This window comes from Stigmatopora argus, chromosome 21 (assembly GCF_051989625.1).
Source record: "Stigmatopora argus isolate UIUO_Sarg chromosome 21, RoL_Sarg_1.0, whole genome shotgun sequence".
Lineage (NCBI taxonomy): Eukaryota > Metazoa > Chordata > Actinopteri > Syngnathiformes > Syngnathidae > Stigmatopora > Stigmatopora argus.
Window position 1 is genome coordinate 2787648 of NC_135407.1, and position 23498 is coordinate 2811145.

General features: G+C 38.7%; 1 protein-coding gene across 2 annotated transcripts; it reads right to left on the reverse strand.

Annotated features, from left to right (window-relative positions):
- Positions 1-2288: 2288 nt before the first annotated feature.
- On the reverse strand, positions 2289-13901 carry prdm1b (PR domain containing 1b, with ZNF domain). 2 transcript variants are annotated; one of them, XM_077591388.1, is made up of 7 exons: positions 13392-13901; positions 12429-12729; positions 8983-9102; positions 7455-7695; positions 5212-6101; positions 4753-4881; positions 2289-4044 (listed from the first exon to the last, which is right to left on the reverse strand). In XM_077591388.1, exons 2-7 carry the CDS (start codon positions 12597-12599, stop codon positions 3514-3516), a joined length of 2082 nt encoding a protein of 693 aa, XP_077447514.1. In that variant the 5' UTR covers positions 12600-12729; positions 13392-13901; the 3' UTR covers positions 2289-3513. The 2 variants fall into 2 exon arrangements, with proteins under 2 accessions (XP_077447514.1, XP_077447515.1); XM_077591389.1 differs by lacking the exons at positions 8983-9102; positions 12429-12729; positions 13392-13901 and adding an exon at positions 8073-8178.
- Positions 13902-23498: the final 9597 nt, after the last annotated feature.

The following is a 23498-nucleotide window of genomic DNA, read 5'->3' on the forward strand; positions in this document are numbered from 1 at the left end:
TCAAGTTTAACACATCACCCCAAAAATATAACAAAAATCTGATTGAAATTATAGTTATACATTTCAATTGAAAATATAGCAAATGTAATTCCTTAACCTTGTATATACAATGTTTTTAATCACAGTTGCATGGTAGTAGCAAAATAAGTACGTAAGCACTAAACTAAACGTTCAAAAATAAACTTGTATAAATTACCTTTTTTAAAAAATATATATTCCTCATCAGAATGAGGGAATAACTAAAAATTAAAAAAAAGGGGGGCGTTAAGGATACTCATTAGCTATCATTGACGGCGATGGGCGTCCAATCCGTTTTGATTGCGTGACAGGCAGACTTCGCCACTTGAAATAAATTGGACTTGTATAGCTGTCAATGGCTGGGGAATGATTTAAATGCTATGAAATGCTTTTAGAGCTCCATAACTGGCAGTGTATTATTGTTTGTTATTCTTTTTAATTTGACTCATTTTGATTAGCATTTCTGTTAACCTATTATTGCACATCTTCATTAAAAAAGAAAGATACTATTGGAATTGAGGTAGAAAAACATTAATATTCAGCCTAAAAAGAAACAATAACCATGCTATACATAGTAACTTGATATACAATTTATCTTTACTTAATAATCTATTGTTGAGGGAATGTGATGATTCTTGGGTAAGGATTTGAGATTTGTTTATTATGTTGCATATTACATATAGTAGTATATTTTGGGGGAAATATTTCATAAACATGTGTCAGTCATTTTCTTTCGGAACGCTGTATTTTTTGTTTCTCCTATTTTATTTAGCAACATTTTATGAAGCAGAAAATGACATTTATTTTTCCTTTTCCTACTTAGTTGAGCTTTTTAAACGATTTAAATCTCTTTTTTAATGGCTATTTTATTCCATCAATGATTTCTGCTTCCTTCACCTTATTTTTCAGCCGAATTTCCTCCAATTCAGATTGACAACAATGAAACCCATGTGAAATTTGTACACGCTGACCTTTAGACCCAATCGTCTCGACGAACGAGCGTTTTTATTTAACGACCCCACCCTTGCTTGAACTTTGCATTGCTTTCCATGACTGCCAAACAAACAAATGCAACCGCAAGTAAAACCTGGATGACTCACAGAAGGCAGACGCCATCTATTTGGACATTGTACGTGCTGTTGAGCATGACACGGGGTGTTTCGATTTTCTATTTTTTTTTAACTGTGAGAAAATACTAAAGATAAGACCTCATGACAGTAACTATAAAGGAGCCATAAAACAATATGAGCATGCGGTAATAGCTAATAAAAGCTTACATTTAATTTGGGCTGCTTTTTAAATATAAACTACATTTAAGAGTTGACACAAATGGAAAAAATTACATCATTTACATCAGGAAGGTGGAGGTGATTACATTTTAGGGTCATGAGGTCAAATGTCAAGTGAGAAGGGGAATTGGAAATTCACTTTACCTTGATAACTCGAATTTGATGGACAGGTCCTACGAGAAAAAGAGAAGAGGCCAAAGGTCACAGAGGTCAAAAAAGATAAAACATTTGACAACCATTCTTTCATTCGGTATATCCATTGTTTACCACATAAATAAACGCTGGGTCTTTAAATAACCAGCCACAGATGATATAAAAAAACATCGTTCAATCAATTGCATATAGAAATTAAAACTGCTTTATCTATTATTCTTAGAACTGCACCGATGAATGAGATAATCATAGCGAAACTCTTATGCTTTTCTTACCTTCCCCAAAGTCTTTTCTATTGCACTGACTCACTGAAGCCATGTCATCATTTCTAAGAAGACAATATCTCTTTTCAAGCTTTCCATCACACGTGACGTGTCCAAACAGGTCTTGTAATATTCCTTTGTCCGTGTGCACGACTCGATAAAATGTCCAGCATTGGCCAATTTAACGCCTTCGTGCACGAATCATGAACATTTTTTTTTTAAACGCAGAACACACGTTCATTGTCTGTCCCTGTCGTAACGGATTACACATCTAGTGTCGTCAATGGAACGTCAGTGATGAGCATTCACAGTCAAGTTTAAATGAAGAGATCACAGTCAACTGTATACAATGAGTTAATACTTAAAAAAAGTTACTTATACTTACCATAACCAGGCTGTAGTTTTCCCACGCACCGTGCCTGGAAAGACAATTATTTCCTATTTTGTTGAGAGAATACTAGTTAAAAGGGAGAACAGAAATTGAAAGTAAAATGCTAGAATTATTGTGCTATGAAAATTATTTCATAGCACAGTGATTAGTTAAACAAAAACTATTAAACCCACCCAGTGTAGAAACATTATCTTTATTATGCTACATATAAAAGTATCATCAAAATAGTCTCTCACATATAAATTCTTACAATCTCAAACCTGGAAAAAAAAAAACTACACGGTCAAACCTTGTACAAAATAAAACCCAACAAATGATCATCATAGACGTTGTTTTGAACACAAATTAAACACATCAAATTGGTCATAAATAAATAAATTAAAAAATGATCAACTAATGAATTATTCCTCTTCCTGAGTCTGAGTTCAATTTCTACCAAACACATGAATAAATAAACATCTCTAAACATAAGTGAAAATAGGAATAAGTTAACACAAAAAAAACTACCTGAGTCAAAGTAATTTACTTCACAGTTTAGGAAATTATCCCATTTTCTGTTGTGTCTAATACATTATCAAGTGTGTCCCTCTATCCTGACTTTGGAATGCTCTTATTTTGGTTCTGCTTTTACTAAAACAAACAACTTCAGGCAAAACCGAGGCTACTTTTGGCGACAGCTTTTTTTTGTAGGGATGCTTTGCAAAGTACATTTCAATTCCATCCCAACATTTTTTTTTACAAAAAGCTCCGTTCATTTCCTATGGCAAAAACATAAAATTTCAATCATTAATTAAATACTGCTACTTCTTCTATATACAGTTTTGGTCCCATTCACATAATTCTAAAATATATACTATATATATAAAAAAAATCAAGGCGCGCAAAGGTTAGCCAATTTTTGGCAACAAAATAAACTTCTCATAAAATTGGACAAAAAACATTTTCAATGGAGCTACTATTTATCCCCATCTGTTCAATATTGCCCACAAAAACATGTTCATTCACTCAAATTCTTTTTCACGTTGGACCTTCAAAAAAAACCTGTGTTGTTTTATCTTGTTTTGTCGCCGGTCTTTTGGTCACCGGTCTTTTGGTCGCCCGTTGTCGCGGTCGGGGCGTCCATAAGACTGCGACTAAAAGACCGGCGACCAAAAGACGGCGACCAAAAGACCGGTGGCCAATCGACCGCACACGACATTTGACACCGCCCAAAAACGCCACATGTCCAATCCGTTTCGAGTGGGCTTAGCGAATGACCGTCAACGGCAACCGATGAGTTGACGAGGAAGTGACCCGGAAATGCCCCCAATTTTTTTGCGAGTGACTGAAAATCTACGCGAAGCCACCCGTGAGAGAGCAAAGCACCCCCACGAAATTTCAAACGACTTGTCCATTTTTCTTAAGCTTCCACTTTCACCGCCGAGCGCTTGTGAAGATGTACGACGCTGGCTCTCTCCTGATAGGCCGGCGCCGTCCCGCGCTCGGGAGCGTGGATGGCCACGCTCAGGCCTTTGAGTAAAAAATTAGCCTCCCGTTGGTCCTCCTTGCCGTCGCCCTCCAAAGTACGAGCCAGCCAGCGTTCCACCGCTTCCTCCACCTGCGCCGCCGCCGCCGTTTCCGCCAGGGCGTCGGCTTCCTGGCCGGCGTCGAAGCGCTCCAGCGTTTCTCTGGCGTGGACGTCGACGGCCGAGTTGGCCGGGCAGCAGCCGCTTTGGTGGATGCGAAGGGAGAAGCGGTGGAAGAAGGCCTGAGAGCAAAGCGGGCAGCGGTAAGGACGCTCGCGGCCGCTGTGGAGGCGGCGGTGCAGCTTGAGGTGGATGTATTGGGTGAATTTGGTGCCGCATAGTTTGCATTGGTAGGGTTTTTCCCCAGAGTGGAGTCGGAGGTGCGTTTTTAGGTTGCTGGTGCTGCTGAAGCGCTTTTGACACACCTGGGAAAAAAGAAAGGAGAGGTCAAGATAACGCAACGGAACTCTGGTGACGTTGAGGGATTATTTTGGACGCCACGTGGAACGGCGTAATGTTGATGTTGTTATTCCTGTTCTTTACCGCAGGTATTCTCGTTCAGCTTGACAGAGTTTACGCCCATTTTGGCACCGATGCGGACGAGAGCGTTCATTAAGTTTGAACTTTCATCTACAGCACGGGCCGGTAATGGCACGCAATATCGATTTGAGGGGGCGGTGAAAGTAAATTGTGTTGAGTTCAGGATTTTTGTCAAAGAAAAAAAATAGAGAAATCAGAGGTTCTTATTAAAAAAATGAAAATAAATTACAATAAAAAGAGAATTTGTACTGTATCTACTCATATAGAAAGGGGGGAAAAACAGATTGACTTTTTTCGAAGCCTTTATCTTTTTTGGATTGTAAATAAATATAGAAGCCAATGTGTTGTTTTATGTTGCAAATTAAGAAGAGAATATGAAAATATGTACAGTTGATCATTTTTGGAGAAAAAAAATACAAATAAATGAACATAATATCAAAAAGGATTTAAAATATTTTTGAAATCAAAGCAAAGCTTAAAATGGAATATACAAGATTCCCCCATTTTCCCTTTTAAAAAAATGTAAATAAATGATATTAGTTGTTGATTAGCATACATAAAAACCCTCCTCATAGCCCTCATGTCCAGCTTACCTGACACTCATGCGGCTTCTCCCCGGTATGAACAAGGTGGTGCTTCTGTAGATGAGCCAGTTGAGTGAAACTCTTTTTGCACAAGTTGCACTCGAACGGTCTTTCGCCGCTGTGCACTCGAAGGTGAACCTAAAACAGTGTTGATAGCGTTAAACGGATGCCCAGACAGCCTGGATTCATGTGCACTATTCATACAATACGGCCTTTAATTAAATTGTAGTTAAAAATTGCATTCAAAATATACACATCTATTATAAATCCAACGCTGTCAATGGCAGTCAATTTTAATTCATTACATAATGAACCTGTTTTAACAGTAGCAAGATTGTTGATCTGTTTCCTCAATTTCAGCGCTGTAAATAGTAATTGTAGCGATTGAAAAACGGCTCTTTTGTCAAGGAATTCTGGTTCGTCTTGAAACGAATGCATAGAAAATGGCTGGATTGTGGAGATTGTTACCTTAAGATTTGACAGCTGGCCAAAAGTCTTGGAGCAGATGTTACATTCATACTTGATCTTTCCGTTCTGCTTTTTCAGAGGGTAGGGCAACGATTTATGCCCGGGACGATTGCGAAGTCCTTTGGTAACGTCCAACGTGAGGTTCATCGCCTCCTCGCTTTGAGAAGAAACGTGTTCGGGTGAGGGAATCTGGTGAGTTGGCTTGGGAAGTGGTGAAAGTTCCGGTGTGGCCGGAGCACCCCGTGGCGGGGATACGTTAGGGGTGAGTTCTTTGAGACCACCCTGTGGGGACGGAGGGTAGGGTAGAGCCATGGGGAGGAGGTTGGGGGCGCTGAGAGGCGGGTAGGGGATTCCGTCCGTGCCCAGATAGTTGCCGTACCGGAGGGATCCTCTCGAAGGGAGCATTCCGGGAAATGGGGGAGAATACGGAGGAAGGAGGAGGCGCGGGTAGTGCGAAGTGAATGGAGGAAGAAGCTGGTAGGCCGGTTGGAGGGGTCTGGATTGAGGGTAAAGAGGGTAAGATGACACCAGACCTTCTCTGTGGCCGTAAAGGCCGTGGAGGTGAAGCGGTACATTTGCTTGATCGGCGGATAACGCCGCAAAGTTTTCGGGTAAGTAAGGTGGATTGATTCCATGGGTTGTTTCTTTTTGTTCGGGTCGAGGGGATGCGGCAAAGACGCGGTTGTCCGGATCGCGTTCCTCTTGCTTTTCAATCTTTTTGCTGAAATCCATGATTTGGTCATCAGGGGTGTCAGGAGGGGTGTCTCTTCCCAACATCTCCACATCTACTTCTTCATCATTCCTCTCCTCTTTGACTTGGTCATTGGTTCTCTTCGTGGGAAAAAGCTCTTGTTTGGGGTTCTCTTGCTCCGAGTCAACATTCATCGGTTCTGCGAGAGAAAGATTTAAAACTGTTCAGTACTGATATAGACAACTGAGATCCAATATTTTCTCAAGTAGTGCAGATTGTAAATAAAATAAATTGATTGGGATTCATCAGAATTATTCCCAATGACTTGGTATGTTACTCAAATATTCAAAAACTCAAAAAAACATCCTAAAATTCATTTTTAACATTAAAAATGAATTTTGCTGAGCCTATCTTTGTGTTCCAATTAATCATGACTACAATCAATTATTTGCATTATTTGTACACAAAAGTACTATTTCATTTATATTTAAAAAAAAATACTTCCACTTGCTTGAGAACCTGACGACGAACAATTCTAATCAGGATTAATCTAATCCCAACTATTTATTAATGACATTGTTTTGCAAATAAAATCTAACAATATATTCAAAAGTAGCACGTCAATGACCAAAAAACCCCCCAATTAATCACAAGTGAGACTTGCAATTCATCATGAGTCAACACAATTCATTTCATCGCTACACACATTCAATCCAAGGATAAATCTGAAAGTAGCAAATATTACGTGTCCGTCCCTAACGAGGACGTGATGAGACATACGTCCGTCCACCCACGTATGCCGCTCCCTGCGATGGTAAATGATAGCATTATGTGGTTTGACTCATAACACAAAAACACGCAGTTGAAGTTCACACTCTTACTGTGGGAGAAATACTCGGTGGAAATACGAGCAAGTGTCAGATTCCGAACCGATAATTACGGAATAATTTACCCAGGCCGTCAGCGTTTTGTCTTTGTCTTCCGTCACGGTTCATTTTACTGAGCCTATCTTTGTCCGAATTTGTGTTTTACCTCGAAGCTAAAGTACATCATATAATATCCGACGTGTTTCGCAAGTAGTCACTGAGTAATTTTGGGCCTCTTATAATGTAATTAGACTGCAACAGGATTAGTCACCATGCGGAATGACAAGACATTGTGTATATTTATCTGGCGTTAGTCATTAAACCTTGCAGCAATGTCAAAATCACTTCGGATAAGGATGTACAGTTATTTAGTTTTAATAGCTTTTATTAATAAACTGGCTGACCGAGTGACTTCATTCTCTTTTTCATACGTCCTATAGTTTAGAATGTGTCTATTACATACCTTTGTGAATGAACTATAATTGGCTGGAAGATTAAACATAACTTTTTACTGGCATCTAATTTCAAAACCGAGTATCGGGTCTCAAGATGTTTCTGAACTTTAATAATCTGCATTCTCCCATCTGCTCATGCAGGTGCAACAGGTGTGCGGTCGATTGGTCACCGGTCTTTTGGTCGCACGGACGTCTATTGCCGTCAATGGCTATTTTTTTTAGCATACTCACTGTGTTTGGGATTATCCTGTTGGCTGCACAATCTCTGGGCAAACTCCTGGCTGTACCACACCAGCAGCTCCTGTTTGGGCTCCACGGGCCGGATTGTGTAGAAGTAAACATCTCGACCGTTCTGGCAGGCCACCAGGTTCTGCTCGGTTAGCGACCGTGCCGGGTTGACGTAGCGCATCCAGTTGCTGCTGTGGACGTTGTAGCCGTCGATGAAGTTCTGAAGCTGGCCGTTGTTGTAAATCTACAAAAAAATCAGTTTGATCTCATTAATCTCATGTTTTTAATCTATTTAAGAAGAATTCTGAAACTGAAGATTGTACAAAACCATACACAATAAAGTAATGTCATTAAATATATGACATTCTGAAGTTGCCAAAAAGATCTTAAGTCTAATCTTTTTTTTAACATTTGTTTTAATTTTAAAATAAAATAGTCAATATGCAGATGTTTATAAATCTGTCACCCAAAAAAAAAAAGAATTGCTCTAGTGGTTTTAATCTATTTACTTTATTCTATTGAAAAATACCATTTATTTTTAGATGTAGAAGTACTATTAATCTCTTATATTAATTAAAAAAACAATCTGAAGGTGAAAAAAAGGAGTTAAAAAATACGAACATTGCCCCCTGCCATGTACGGTAAAGTATCGTCCGTCCGTCTTCCGTTTTAATCTATAGTCTGTTCTTGTTCTTCAAAAGTGTTGTGGGTGTTCTGTCACTCCAGCGTGAGTGTGTGTTTGGGCTTGAGCTGTCATGGTATTTGAAGCTTGGAGGCGTGGCCAATTTTGCTGTGTCACGCCAGCTCTGTCTTCCTTTCACTCTTGAAATTGTCAACAGCCACAAATAGTTCCACTTTTCTTTGAAGGGGAAAAAAAAAAAAAAAAAACCCTTGGCTGCTTTCCAACTCGTTACAAGCCCTTACATGAATGAAGTCAGCATTACTGTTGCTCTCGTAAATAGTCACACTCCCGCTCTAAGATTTACAGGAAATGCAGCCGGAATGGAAATACCGTTGGCGGGAAAAAGATTGGATGGGAATTCACTTGGGAATATTAACGTTTCCCCAGTGACAAAGCAAGTGCCAGTAAAACTGTGACGACTGTTTGGTGTTTGAAGTTTTGTTTCACTCATCTAGTTTTAGACAAACCCCTTGGGCTAGGAAAGGCCATGCCATGAAATAAATTGAGTTTCCTGGACGTCAAGGAAAGGGAAGATGAGTCAGTGTCACGTTCAAGACCGCGTAGTCCGGGACCAATACTAGAGGTCATCAAGAGCGAGACTTTTGGAAGTACAGAAAAGACCAAAACCTACAAAATGGGGTCTGAGAATAGGGATGGGAACCGATGGGTTCCTCCTGATACGATTAGCGATGCAAGGCTCGGGATAATTAATTACAGTTATCAAAATGAAAAGAAGATTTTGTTTCATTTAAGTTTATTTAAAAAAATATACTATACTATAATATACTAGATGTGGAACAGTGACATTGCAAAATATCACCGTAAATATTGACTTTTTGTTGTGCTTACCCTCCAAAAGTATTTTCTATTAGCTTGTTTGGGGACGTCGTCTTTGGTGTAGATGTCTCCCTGCAGGGGTCCGAATCGGGTCCCCCGAGGGATGTACTCTTTGCTGAACACACCACTCACCTTAAAAAAAAGGAAACTTTATTAGTCAAATTGCACTTTTACTCATGTCAACACCAACGGTTTCTTTCTTTCTCGTGTTTCACGATGCTGGAGGTTTCTTCACGCTGACCCAGACAGATCAGAAGGCAAATTTAAACCTCCAAGGTGGCCTACTTTCAACACTAATGGCTTCACCCAGTGAATGGAATTACTGTCCACTTTCTCTCACCTACTGGCCCACTGATCCTTAACCCCAATGCTACTTTAATGCGACGGTAAGACAAACAAGTCAGGGTTAATTTGTTGACCCGCAACGACATCTCATGCAACCTAAAAGGAGAAAAGGTTTGGAAAGTGCATCTTTCTCTCTCATTAATTTTGAAATTTTGCAGTGGGGACATCTGGTTCGGACACTTTTATTGTTGACATATTTTACTTTTGTGCAATTATTTTTTTCACACTAAAAGAATGACAAAAATAATATATGTTTTACATTTTTCAATGCTTTTTCAAGCTAATATTTTTTGTGGGTTCAAAAGGCAACAAAATGATAGATGTCCAATCATGTTTTTTTCATTGTCGTGTGATTTGTCACTAGTTGGCGTCCAATCCATTTGATTATTTTTGATTGAACGTCAATCAACTGTAAAAAAAGATCATGAAACTAACAAAAATATATTGATATTTAAGACAACCTTTTTATATATTGTATGACACTCAAAATATTGGCAAATTCAAAGTGAATGAACACATTTCTTAAACTATTATTTAAAAATACATATTTCACTCTTTTGCAATGTTACCCAAAACAAAAATTCAACTAATATTAAAAAAAATACTAGGATAATTACAAAACAAATATATTAATAGTGAAAAAAATATAAACTGGAGGCCATAATTGGCAGTTGTGAACCCCTTTGAGTCATACTGTGCTGTGATTGAGAGCATGACTAAAATTTAAAAATACACAATTTAAATATAAGCTTAGTTTTTATACAAGGATACCAAAAATAGTGACCCGAGACGACCTTACACGTTGTTTTAAAACTCAACACGCCCTTATAAGTGACCTGACAAGCTTGGGGTCAAGCTTACGCAATCCCCCCCATCGACGTTCAGCAGCAACAGGCTGCCGAATTTGTGTCACACTTGAAGCCTCAATGTCTTCAAGAACTTTGTGTTCCATCTTAACCCCCCCAGAAAAGGGCTAACCCCATTCATAAACACACTCTCCCTCTTCATGCCATTACCAGAATCAACATATGCAAAGATCAATCCCCGAAAAAACCAGAAAGACTCTAAAACCAAAGAGTTTAGTCTTCTCGTTCATTTAAATTTATCTTTTTCAATTAAAACAAGAACGGGTCAGTGAGGACATATGAGGTGATGAACGGGTGTGACAGCGCCCATTGTGTTAAGTCGGCGTTGCGTGGCTAACGAAGCGCTGTACTGCCGCTGCTCAACCGATCAGGTTGTTGGGACGAAGGCGGAGGCCAAGAATGGGCGTTGAGGGGGGGGTTCAAAAACTGCAACATCTTGAGGACACCCACGCCATCATCCTGGCTCCATCCCCCAATCTTTTATTTCATGCCCTTTTTTTTTCTTTTACAGAATTTCAAATAGTTTGTGTGCCTGCCAGGTTGAGGCCCGATGCCTGGTTGGCTAGCTTGTTCCAAACGAAAGTTAATCATCTGGTTTTAACCTAAATCCCCCACCCACCCCCTCGACGCACACCCTTCGCTCCCCCTAACTGGCACCGACTGCTCAAGTCCCATCTGCCACGTGCCCGTATCTTCAGGACGCAATTCAGACTCAAGAGTGGACAATTTTGTTCAAAAAGGCCTTGGAATATATAGTAAAAGTCCATTATTTATAAGGATAGATTAATCTAAAATTGTTAACTCAAGAATGGACAATTTTGTTCAAAAAGGCCTTGGAATATATAGTAAAAGTCCATCATTTATAAGGCTAGATTAATCTAAACTTGTTAACTCATTGGCCCTGACGTTATAACCATTTGAACTAGGAGGAGTTCATGAATGATTATTTGCTGCCAGACTTCCTCATATGAAAAGATTGTGCATCTATTGGTGACAAACTAAAATAAATGACCACCAGAAGCCAAAAAGTCAATAGCATAGATAGAAATTCTTAAAACTGGTATATGTTCTATTGTACAGAGAAGGAAAAAAAACAGGTCTAGTAAAATACTAGATAGTGAGCCACACAGCTCAAAGTATTATTACTGTGTTTTTAAGGTTTTTTTTGTAACCAAAACCTTGAAACTTTCAAATTGACTACCAAGAAAAATACAAAAACATAAAGCGGTAAGTTGCTAGCTTCTTTTTGTACTATATATTTACGTTTTACTGTTCTTGAATCTTTTTTAATGTTGTTAACAGTGCAGTTGATCATGTTTTGGAGAAGGGGAAAGTTTCTGAGGTGAGAGTTTGGTCATATTTTTTGTCCGCCGTTGACAGCAATAGATGTCAAATGCATTTGAACTGGGAGGGCTCACAATGTATTATCATGCCAAAGCGGAAGTGAAAGTTTCTGAGGTGGAGGTGTTTATTGGTAAAAAAATAAAAAAATAAATGAAATTAATTTTTTAAAAGAGAAAACATTTACTGCTGGCCGATCCTTATTTCTATCTAAGGCAGTAACAACAAAATATTAAACTATATATTGAAGTAAAAAAGCAAAAAACTTAAATACTGGTAGGCCCTCCCAGTTTAAATGGATTTTTTTGCATCCTATTTTCACTGAATGAAATTTCCAAGGAAAAATGTCAAGATCTTTAAGACAGCCATTGTTGAAAAGGCTAATGTGGAAAATCCCCGCACGTGAGAATTTGCCAATCCTTTGCTAGGAAATGATGATTTACTCTGAAGTCATCCTGTCACAAACAAAAACGCCTCTCCATTTTACGACCGTCACTTGAATAACAATACAGAGAAAAAGGAAACCACTGTGGCCAGTTTAAAATTACCCATGATCATTTACCAACACACAAGCAAGTGACTTATGCAAAATGTCCAATTTCTGATCATAAAAAAGAGGAAGACGCAACCACAAAGATTAGCTTTCACAACACGCTTACTTTCATTGCAATATAAACATCACCTGGAAAATTGACTTGGAACAAAGTCGTAAATTATAAAAAAAACAGTAAGTCAAATTGGGCGTGACAGGTTATAAAGAATGCAGAACAGTGTGATAAAATAAATGAGTTCAGTTGGTGATAACCTTTGAATAAAGGGCCAGTGACGTTTTTGCTTTCCCTTAAAAGGGCAAAGATGAACTTTAAAATGTAATCTTTTTTTACTTGGAAAAAAAACTGCTCTCACCTCATTGTCTTTGTTGTGATCGAACGCTAGGTTGCGTGGAATGGAGGTCATGGCTTTGGGCAGGTTAAAGCTCAGGTTGGACACTTGATCCGGCACAATGTAGGTACAGTTGAGAGCAAAGTCCACTTCCCTCCAAATACTCATGTCTCCCTGTGTATGATCACCCTTCATTTTTGGGGAGGATGAAGGGAAATACGCTGCAGGTGTAGAAAAAGCTTCTGTTGACTTTGGTATCGAGAAAAGCTTTGGTTTGCTTGGACTGGAGTCCGCAGTCTTAGGTTTGTTGGTTAAAGCTCAGGTTCTAGAAAAGTTGCAGGATAAACAACGTTAATGCTTTCAAAAAAGGGACTTTAAATAACAATTGGAGAAGATTTAAAGGTCACATTTCAAATTTAACATCTCCCGAAGAAAATTAACAATAAACTGTACATTCTACCGGATAAAATTCAAAGACTTTACTATACGGGACTACTTGACCTACAGAAAACCGAATAAAAATAGAGTTCCCTATTTTTTCTTAACTTATTCATTATTTAAAAATACTTACAAAATCGTTTAAAACCGAAATGTTTTTTAAATAAAGCTTTTGTTGTTAACTAAACTCTGTCTGTGATTGACGGTGCTAGATGTCCCAACCGGTTGAAAAGGGTGGTTTGGCAGCAAACGAACAAATGTCCTTTTCCAAATGGATAGGATGTCAACTGGTGATAAACTGACTTAAAGAGTCTTAATTTACTTTTTAAGAGTAACATGATTGGACGTCTATCATCAAGCACATTGAAAGAGTTAAAAAACAGTTGTAAAGCGAATAAAAATATCCGGATGTCAATCAGTAACCTTAGCAACGACTTGATTGACGAAAACCAAAACAAGTGACTTAATTTTTTCCCTTGTACACTTGAGCCTAAATAACATGAATATTCATGACTATAACATAAACCAAAAGAAAAATGAAACCCTTACTTTTTCACATTCATTCAGCTGTTGGCTCCTCATTTCTTTGGTTAGACCATCCCATGCGTCCACGTTTCTCCTGACCTCAATGGCTCTCCTCTCTCGTTTTAACTCCTCTCTTGCCACTCTCGCCCGAAACTCTTGAGCCCGCAGAGCGCCAAGCGGTTTTTAGCTTTGCGGCCCGGCCAATAACGATGGGCGGGGGGTCACGTGACGGGAGCATCCGACCGACACGCAACTGTTGGTCGGCGACAACAACACGGGTGACGTTGCACACTTGGTCGAGCAAGTGTCTGTTGTGATGTATGCTTGCGCGCACACGCACACGCACACACAAAAGAGAAGATGATGAGATGATAATGAATGAATAAAGGAGGAGCAGATGGCCGGCCTGTTGCCGGCCACTGGAAAACACACTCCAAGAATTTTGCTCGATTTGTCACTTAATGAGCAATCTGCCACTACTGTATCTCCTTGACCTACATCTTGCTGAAAAGACCATCTTTAACGCTTTACAGGGCAAATGACCGTTTTTACTCATTTGAAATAGGTTTTTTTTAAAATAAAAAGTGCATTTATGAACTTATAAACTGATAAAAAATGAGTATTAAAAAAATTGTGGAGAAATTGCACGGGGATACGTTTCTCTGCGCATCGGTAAACACTCTTGAGTCACTTTCTGTTGATTTTGTTACATTTATGAGTCACATGGAGTTGATTTTAAGGCACTCTGGGTCAACTCATGATGATTTTGGGGCATTTTTGGGTCATTCCTGATTGATTAACTTCCCATCAATTTTGGAAAAATATTCCTAAACACACATGCAAAGAAAAAAAATTGAAAAGTGATCATATTTAAGCTTAGTTCAATTCATTTCTCACATACATGCAGGAATACAAATGCTAATGTTCAATGAAAAAAAATGGAAAAAGTGAGGATTTTTAAGCTTAGTTCAATTCATTTCTCACATATATGCAGGAATACAAATGCTAATGTTCACTAAAAATGACACTACACGGAGTTGTGTCCTAGTTTGTTCTACTTTCTCGTGCTTACATGAAGATGTGGGGCAGGTCAACTAAGTGCAAAGGAAAGAGAATTAGAGAGCAGTCGGCAGAGAATCCCAGTTACTTTTAGGCACGCAAGCCTAGAAGCTACAAATAGATAAGTCACACAAAAATCTAAATATATCTTTTTAGATGGTTTAAAATATAAGGAATCAGGGCTAAACAATCTAACCTAAAATCTAAATCTGATATATATAAAAATTTGATTCATGATTTTTTATTCTTAAACTTATTCTCTTGAATCAAAGCAGAAAACATATTTTGTCCCCCACTTTTATAATATCAGGTGTCAAAAAAGTATTAAAAAAACCTATTGCATAACTGCTCACAAAATAACTTGAATTTGATTTGTCATCCCTCCATACAAAATATACACACAATTATAAGGACTACTATTACTACAACAGTAAACTAAATAGAATGTATGACTGAAAACAATATGTTATGATATATTTTAAAGCTCAAGACTTGCCCCGCCCTCTCGTCTTAACTGAGATAGAAAATTGGCCGCCATATGGCATGATTGCTTATTTAAAAAACGGAGTGAGTCTTAGGGGATGAAGCACCCGCGTGTGCGCGTTTTTCGTGCACGTGCAGGTCTTTCACTGGCGTGAGCCCTACTGGGCTAATTTTTCTAATTTGTAGACAGTCTAGGCTCAGGCTCAGTAGCTCAAGTCTCCCAAGGAGTGGCGAATTGGCACGGGTGGATCTTATTATATCTGGCACATGGTGCTTTCCAGACACACTTTTTGAGCGAGAGGAAACTTGTTGGGTAACAGAGGAAGGAGAGGAGGGGGGGTTTGGACAATGTCCAGACGAGATGAAGGGATAAAGTGAAGAAAAGACCTTAGGTCAGCTCCACAGAAGCTGTCTGAGACCAGGAATATTAGATAAAAGGATGCGACTAAGCACTTGAAAAGTGCAACTACCTGTGACATTATAGGTGTTCAGGAAGTTAAATATCCAGTTATAGACTTAATGGGAACATGAGCTCAACATTTGGCCTCTACGGTGATCCAAATACTTTCATTTTGAAGTTCCAATTAATTAATAATTAGTGAGGAAGTTAAAAATAAAAAAAACAGTTTGATTAGGGTTGCATTTCAATTACGTCAAGGCAGGTTGTGCAACCAGGTACATGTCATTTGTTATGTAGATTTGAAGGTAGATTTATAAACTGGGGCTGCAAAATGATGGCCAAAATAAGAATAACTGTTATTTATGTGCTGTTTGGGAAAAGGTCATGTATTTTCCCTCTGCTCATTTTAAATTTTTGATCTTAAAGTTTTCAGTCTAAATATATAGCAAATATACAATGAATGGATCATGATTTTAGAAAAAAATACATTGTGAAAAATGCTTTATTCATTGCCTGCCAATGATACTGAAACGTCATTTAATGTCAATTAATTCCCTGATTTTAATCCTGGTCAATGTAAAATAAATACAATCACGGTCAATGCCAAATATGTGTAACAAAAATAAGTCCCTTAAATGTTTCGTATCGTTTACAGCTCGCACTCCCAAATTACACGCAATAGCAGATTAATGCAGAATAATCAAGATTACTTACAAAAAATTGTAATCAAGTCATTTATTAATCTGTATTTATTCCCAGAGCTCATGCATTACTTAATTCATCATGATTAATCTAGATTAGTTACAAAAAAAACAATGTAATGTTATTTTAATCATGTGTATCATTTAGTCTCGAGCAATCATGATTCATTTACATTTGTTAAAAATATTGTAATCGAGTTTCATAGTGTTTCATTTATGGTCTGCCCTCCCAATTCAAATGAATTGGATGTCCATTACCGTCAATGATGATTTTTGCTCCTTTTGGTCACATTGACAAAAATGCATTTGCTGCGTTGATCTGTTTTGATTTTCTTTCTTTGCTAATGAAAGTGAAAATCATTTATTATGGGAAGGAATTTGTTTGTGTCATGTCCACCTTTGAGTTTCTCTTCTTATCAATGTGACATTGTTGTTTTTACGCTTTGGTCATGACGTCCAATACTGTAAATAGTAAAAGATGATCGGGTGATCTTAGCACAAAAAAGGGGATTACCCACTATTTATGTATTGTTACTGTGACAGTCACTTTTTCTTGTTGTTTACTGACTGGCCAGCCCAGTTTTAACCGCAAGGATTATCTGTCGACTTTAAATAATATGTAAGATGGCATTATTGCTTTGGTTGTTTTCCTAGAAGCATCTGTTTTTTATCGTATTTTTTTTTTATCTTAATGGGTCAACTATAAATCCTCAAATCGAGATACATTCTTGAATCTTGTTTAAAAAACTAATGTTGATTTGAAGTACATTTTAAACTGCCTAAATTATGGTGGGAGGGTCGCGCTGTCTTTTTATGGATTGTATTCTGTCCCAACAAAGCAATTATTGTTTCATAAGCAAAAACATATACGGGGATGTACAGGTCAAAAGGTTAAACAAACAATTTAGCCATCATTTTAAACACAAATTTAATCTGTCACTCCAGAATTAATGAAAAATGTGTTATTCCTTTTTTTTTTTTAATAAGAGAAAAGCTAGTATGTGTAACTTGCAGTATAAATTGGATGTTTATTAAAATGTAAAAAATTAGAACAATTCAAGTTTGGTATTCTTTTTGCATGTTGGTGCATTTACGTAGTAAGTTAAAATACTACTGACCATAAGCATTTTCAATGTGAACATGTTTTTCTTCCTTTACTAATTACCACAACACTATCTGTAAATAAAACATATCTATGCTGGAATTGAACCATGTGTTCAACTCATTTAAACTGGGAGAGGTGGCATTAATTTATGTTTTACTAGAAGTAGTAAACATTTTTGAGATAGGAGTAGATTTTATAACTCATTTGCTGCCATTGACGGTGATAGAAGAGGGTTTATGTTTCTAAAGAAGTGAAACATTCTGTAAGGAGTGTATTTTCAATTCTTTGGCTGCTGTTGAATTCAATTCATTTTAACGGGTGGGAGTTTATTTTAGAGTCATTTGCTGCCATTGATGCGCTAGTCTTTTTTATATGATACTGTTAAAGTGCAAGTCACAGTTTCGGGTTGAGTTCATTTGTAAAAAAAAAACACTGGCTGCCAATCGGACATCTATCGCCGTCAATGGTTCAGAAACGCAATGATTTCATTCTCGGTGAGGTATTAAAATCTGTACAGCTCATGAAAAATTATTGAGGGGTGACAGAGGATTTAGGGATTTAAAAATTGGGCTTTGGGGTGTCAGAGTAGAAGAGCGGATAAGAAACGGGCGATGCAAGGGTGTAACAAAGTCTGCACGCTTCTGGCTTGTGGTCAACAGGTGGACCTGGGAAACCCCCCGACCCCTACCCCCCAATCTCCCAGACCACCAGATAGAGAACGACTTTACGGGATCCGTCTGGCAGACAGCGAGGGGGATTTCGGCACCAAATCCAGTGGATCAATAAAAATGTCTGCTAATTAGGACCCTTCTTCAAAGGAGGCGGGGCTTTGGCGTGACGGCGATATGGACGAAACAACATTAACGTTTCGGATTCGGAGGCGCCGATGGGCCTTAGGAGGGCGTGCGACCTGGAAAAATCAGGTGAGGTTCAACAGGTCGCACTCACTGGGTCAATCCAATGAAGCTCTACCAAGGATCACTCTCTTCTCCAATCAGAATAAACCTAGCTTGCACGCTTTGTCGATCAGTTTCTCTGACCTCAATCCTCCCCACCTTTTCTTGGGCCCCTCCTTCTCGCGGGCATCCCCACTTTGACCTAAATCTCCTCATTTAATCTTCTCCTTCTCGTCTTTTGGATAACAATCAACCCCCTAATTGTCTTAATCTCACTCGTCTTTTATTGTCCCAGGGGCGTCATGCGGACCCGCAGAACAAAAACAATCAATATTGGACAGGCAGGATGGTCTCTTTTGATTATTTACACTGAAATACAAGCGGGAGCGACTGTTTTTAAATCTTTGCATGAGGTTCTGGATGAGAACATTCACTGAGAAAACAGTGAGCCGTTGGGAAGATTTGATGGATTAAACACAACCAGAAAGCACGAGTCGTAAACATATTTCAAATCTAACCGCAAATCCGCTTTTTATGCATCCAAATAAGACAAATCTTCAGGTTGTCGGTGTTTGCAAATGAAGAGCTTATGGGCAACTCTCATTTATTCGAATGACTACGCAGGTCAGTCAATGATATTAGCTTGGGAGTGGCGGTAAATCGGGGCTGGGAGGGTGATTTGTTTGGTTTTGAAATGACAACCACGAGTATAATCAAAAATATGCACAACAATAACGGATTATCTGCTTCGCTAGCAGCCCCATCTGTTGAGAGCGTACGGTGGGTGACATTCACCCTGTGTTTACCAGTCAGATAATTTACGTATATCAAAGACATATTCTAAACTATTTATAAATGCAGAGATTAGAGTTGTTAATAGAAGTTACTACTTTCTTGGATAAACTTCTAACTCTATAACCACCACTCATTTAAGAGCATAAAGCATCTTGAAATGCAATAATTCTTTATGTTTTAACATTTTGAACAGAAATGAGAAATTCTTGACTAAATCTAAAAAAAAATTAACACTGTAATGTCACTATTGGGTTCATAAAGAATATACGTTAAGTAGATTAGGAAGGTAGGTAAATTATTGTTTCAAAAATTTACAGGAAATTATTATAATGATTGGCATTATTTTCTGTCCGATCTCCAAAATCATTAATGTTAGTATGATAATCTCAATTAATCGACATTATATATAGAACATTGTAATATAGTCACTCATGATCTATAGAATTTCCTGCCAGTCCTAAAACGAACTCGATTATTCGTGTTTCAAATAAATTCCCCAAAATTGTGATCAAGTCGCCAATGGTCACTATCATTCAATTCCTTCATTTAATTTATGGCCATCAGGATATATACAAAGTGAGCGTTAATTCCTGCCCGCAAAGTTTGCAACGTTTCCAGCCCCTTAACCATCGACAGTTTAGCCCCCGCCCCTTTCCCGCAGTGGGCGAGTCTGCGACGACACAGTCTGACTGCGCTCTAGCTGTAATCTGACATGGCTAATCTGATCTCTCCCTGTCCACAGACTAGTAAACTACCTGCTACTCTTCAGCCAATTAGGGGCCCATATGCACAGCATGCCATTCGGGACAGGTCAAAGCCACGCAGGCACCGTAGGGGCCCGGCCCGGACATGGCTCAGGCTGTCTGGAGGGCCCGAAGATTTGCTTCCGTAACAGCCCATCTGCCTGCCGCTTGGCCTGGTCCACTTTCATCCCCAAGCGCTCCAGAGGATTAAGGCAACCCTTCAATTGACAGCCAATTAAACCACCTTTTGCCATACGGTTGTTGGGTAATCACCAAAGTGTTGGCAGTGATTGGCTTAAATGGGTTACTTTCCGACTAACTTTTTCTTTACTTTGCAATTGTTCTACGTCATTGTTTCATATAAAAAATAAATCTGATTCTCAAAAAAAAAAGACATTACATCATAAATCAAAGATAGTTGTCCAGGTTGTGCAGCAAAATAAATCTGATTCTCAAAAAAAGACATTACATCATAAATCAAAGATAGTTGTCCAGGTTGTGTAGTAGCAAAACAACCCCAGACCTCTTTTTCATTCTAATTTATCATCAAGCCAGTCTCACTTAATCACTTTAGCCAAATTAGTTTGAAATTAGCCTTCTTACTCACTACCGTCTAATGTTTTTCTACTTGCCACCCCCTTTCCTCCCCAGTCGTTTTCACAGATTTGTGGATTAGACAGATTACATGTCTGGATATTCGTTTTTGTTCCGGCTGGCTTCCCACAGGCCCGACGTGTTCTACAACCATGCTACAAAAATTCAGACCGCAAAGAAAATGAACCAAGGATAAGTACACTGCAAAACACTCCTTAAACTAGTTAAATTTCCATGTTTGCAGGAAAAATGTACAAGAAATAAGTGAAATGATCTGCCAGTGTTTCAGGTACATTTTCCAACTTAGCTTTTTAGAATAAAGAAAAATCCGTACTTTCATTAAACTGGACATACGGACTTGTTTCAAGCAATGCATTTTAAATCTTTAAAAGAAAGTCTTGGTAACAATTGAAAACAATTCTATCGTGTTTTAATAATAATTTAAAAAATCTATTCTATTTGGAAGTTTGAAAAAAATCCGTATGCCAGATCTAACCTGCCCACGAGTTGAAATATTTGAACCTTAGATTGTGATGCAGTCAGATTAGATTGTGATACATTTTTATCCAATATCGCAACCCAACTAAATCAAAACCAAAACTAGTCCAGAGATGGCCATCAACAAAGAAGAATTCCAGACCACAACCCCTATTTTTCATTTCAACGAATTAAATGTAATCACGATGACGTAAACCTAATGTTTCCCGTGCACTTTCACTTTGCATTTGACTCACTTTTCATTTGTGTTATCACGCACTGCACATCTGACTAAATGTGAGTCACATTTCCTTATCATGCCAGTCGCCATTGGCGAGCGATCCTTCCACACCTCACCGTCAATTGCAGCAAATCAATTAAATGCTCAATATCTATACATTTAACCATTTTGCACAAATACAAAACATAACAGTTCTTCATCAATCGCCTCAGTTTAATTAATTACGTTGGAATAATCTAACACTGCTTAGCTACAATGATACAAATAATTAGGCTATTAAACCACTCATTAAATTATATTAAATAACAACATCTGGCACAGTTTGGACGGGCTCTAATGAGATTTCTTTATAGCATTTGGAGTAGTTTTAAATAAGTTTTCTTGAAAGGAAAAGCTCAATAATGAATAAATTAGTATAATAAGTAATGAGTGCACATATAGGGCACATGATTGAATATCTATAAGTGTTGGTTAGAGTACTGGTAGTAGTAATTTAAATGTCCACTGAGTGGCAATGTGGCACTGCCTAAACATTCCCTGTTTTGAATGCCAGATTAGTGCTATTAATTGGTAGAAACAAAGAGAATGGTGACTTGTGGTTGAAGTTAAGTGAAAAAGAAAAGACTGCAATAGCAGTGGTGCAGAAGAAAAAATATGGAGGACAGTGATAAATAGCCTGTGTGAAAATGTCATGACACTAAAGGGGGAAATACAGATTCTTAGATAGGATGGCAAAGTGCTTACATGGGAAGTCTTGGGATTGAGGGGTCTTTAATATAAATCTTTATATATGAACTACCAGTCTACCTAGTTCACAGGCTTTACCAGATAATCGTGTTTAATTAAATTAAAATACAGAAAATTGCAATCGAGTCACTTTAGTATTGGTTTGTGTCATTGACTGATATTTCCATACCTGTCAACCTCTGCCGATAACTGCCCTTATAAATGATTATGATTCCCCTTACAAACCCCCAAAAAACCTTACAAACACCGTACGACTCGTACGAGTCGTACGGTGTTTGTAAGGTTTTGGGGGGGTTGTAAGGGGAATCATAATCATTTATAAGGGCAGTTATCGGCAGAGGTTGACAGGTATGTATTTCTCCCAGTTAAAAAAAGTCCTTGACAATAGAAAACTGCAAATAAATCCCTTTGTATTTATTACTAGTCCTCCGGGTCCAAAGGCATTGTTAGAGTAATCGCAATTAATCGCAATCTGTCTCTGAATGTCAGCCTTTCCAGTTCACAGGCACCGCTGGATTAATCACAAGGAATTGCATTTAACCCAGGGAAACTCGGGAAAATTGCAAATAAGTCACTTTACCGCCATATCGTTCACTGCCAGGCATTTCTACAGTTATTGCGATGAATCGTGATTAGTTGCAGCAAATTGTAGTTAGATCACTTCCATGATTTGTAGCAAATCAGTTAGAACACATTGGATGTCATCGGCAGCCAACGCGTTAATCGAGCTAGAAATTGTACACGGCAAAGTACAGAAAGAGAAGTTGCCTGCCCGGTCGGTCACTCCGAGTTTAATCTCAGCTCAATGTGAAGTTCAGATTTTGTCAGACTGAACCCACAAGGCCTCACATAAGTACATCTCAGTGGAGGGATGCCATGGGAAGCGGCGACGGCTTCAAGAGGAGGATTTGCAGACAATGACTTTTCACCACTCGGGCAAAGTGGCTGAGCGAAGCCCGACAAAGACAAAGCCAGCCCTAAGCTGGACGTAGGCCAGACAGCGCGAGGTGCTTTAAGATCAAGCTGTTAAAAAGCCGCTGTGCTGGGCTTTTTCCCCGAGGGACCGCTCGCCTTTTCCGTTCCTTCTTTTGGGGCCTCGGTCGCTTTGTTCCCTGCTTTCCCACAACGTAACCTTCGGGGCGAGCTTTTCGCTGGAAAACTTTCAGCGTCTGCTTCTTCTGTCCCTCACGGTTTGTTTACTCACTCCTGCCATAATGCAGGGATTAATTTCCGAAAGCCGATTTGAGCGAAGAAAGGACAGGAGCGAGCGAGCGAGCGACTACAGAAAGGGAAGTTTCCCCTTCAAAGCGATTTAGAGGTGGCCGGCTCTCCTCTTTTTTTTATTGTGCCGGCTTTAATCTCCAGTCGGGGGAACGAGGGACGAGAGGAGGAAGCTCTCAAAACTCCGATGGGAATCGCCGCCGCATCTTTTTCTCGTAGGCCTCTTTAAATCCACACCTGACATTTGCTTCTCGCATGTATTCATTAACGTTTTCTCTTGTGGAAAAATGTTGCCGTGTTGTATAAATCGGAGCTTATGGTCTGAGTGCAAAATAGGGTGGAAAAAGGGCAGAGTACTTAAAGTTAAGAGTAAAGAATGCAAATGATGGCTGCCGGAGAAGAGAACTACATTTATATACCTTAAACAATTGGCTGCCACTGACGGCGAGACGTTCAAGCCATTGCAAATTGTATTGGACATCTATACTCGCTAAATAATCAGTAATTTCTTATATTAATGCCTTCATACTTTATCATTTCTTTCACAAACTCTGAGATTTTTATGTTCTCACTGCTCTCTGCTGGACCAAAATGGCAATACAAGAATGGAATACCATTTCAAGCATAGATTAAATGAGTGACAAATTGATACATTTTACAGTTGTGATC

What these genes read in the sequence shown, in the direction of transcription:
- prdm1b (XM_077591388.1), bottom strand. Translation starts at nt 12,599, where the DNA reads ATGAAGGGTGATCATACACAGGGAGACATGAGTATTTGGAGGGAAGTG. An exon ending in ATCACAACAAAGACAATGAG is followed by an intron (nt 9,103 to 12,428) that starts GTGAGAGCAGTT and finishes CTTTTTTTTAAG; the next exon opens with GTGAGTGGTGTGTTCAGCAA. An exon ending in ATAGAAAATACTTTTGGAGG is followed by an intron (nt 7,696 to 8,982) that starts GTAAGCACAACA and finishes ATTTTTTTGTAG; the next exon opens with ATTTACAACAACGGCCAGCT.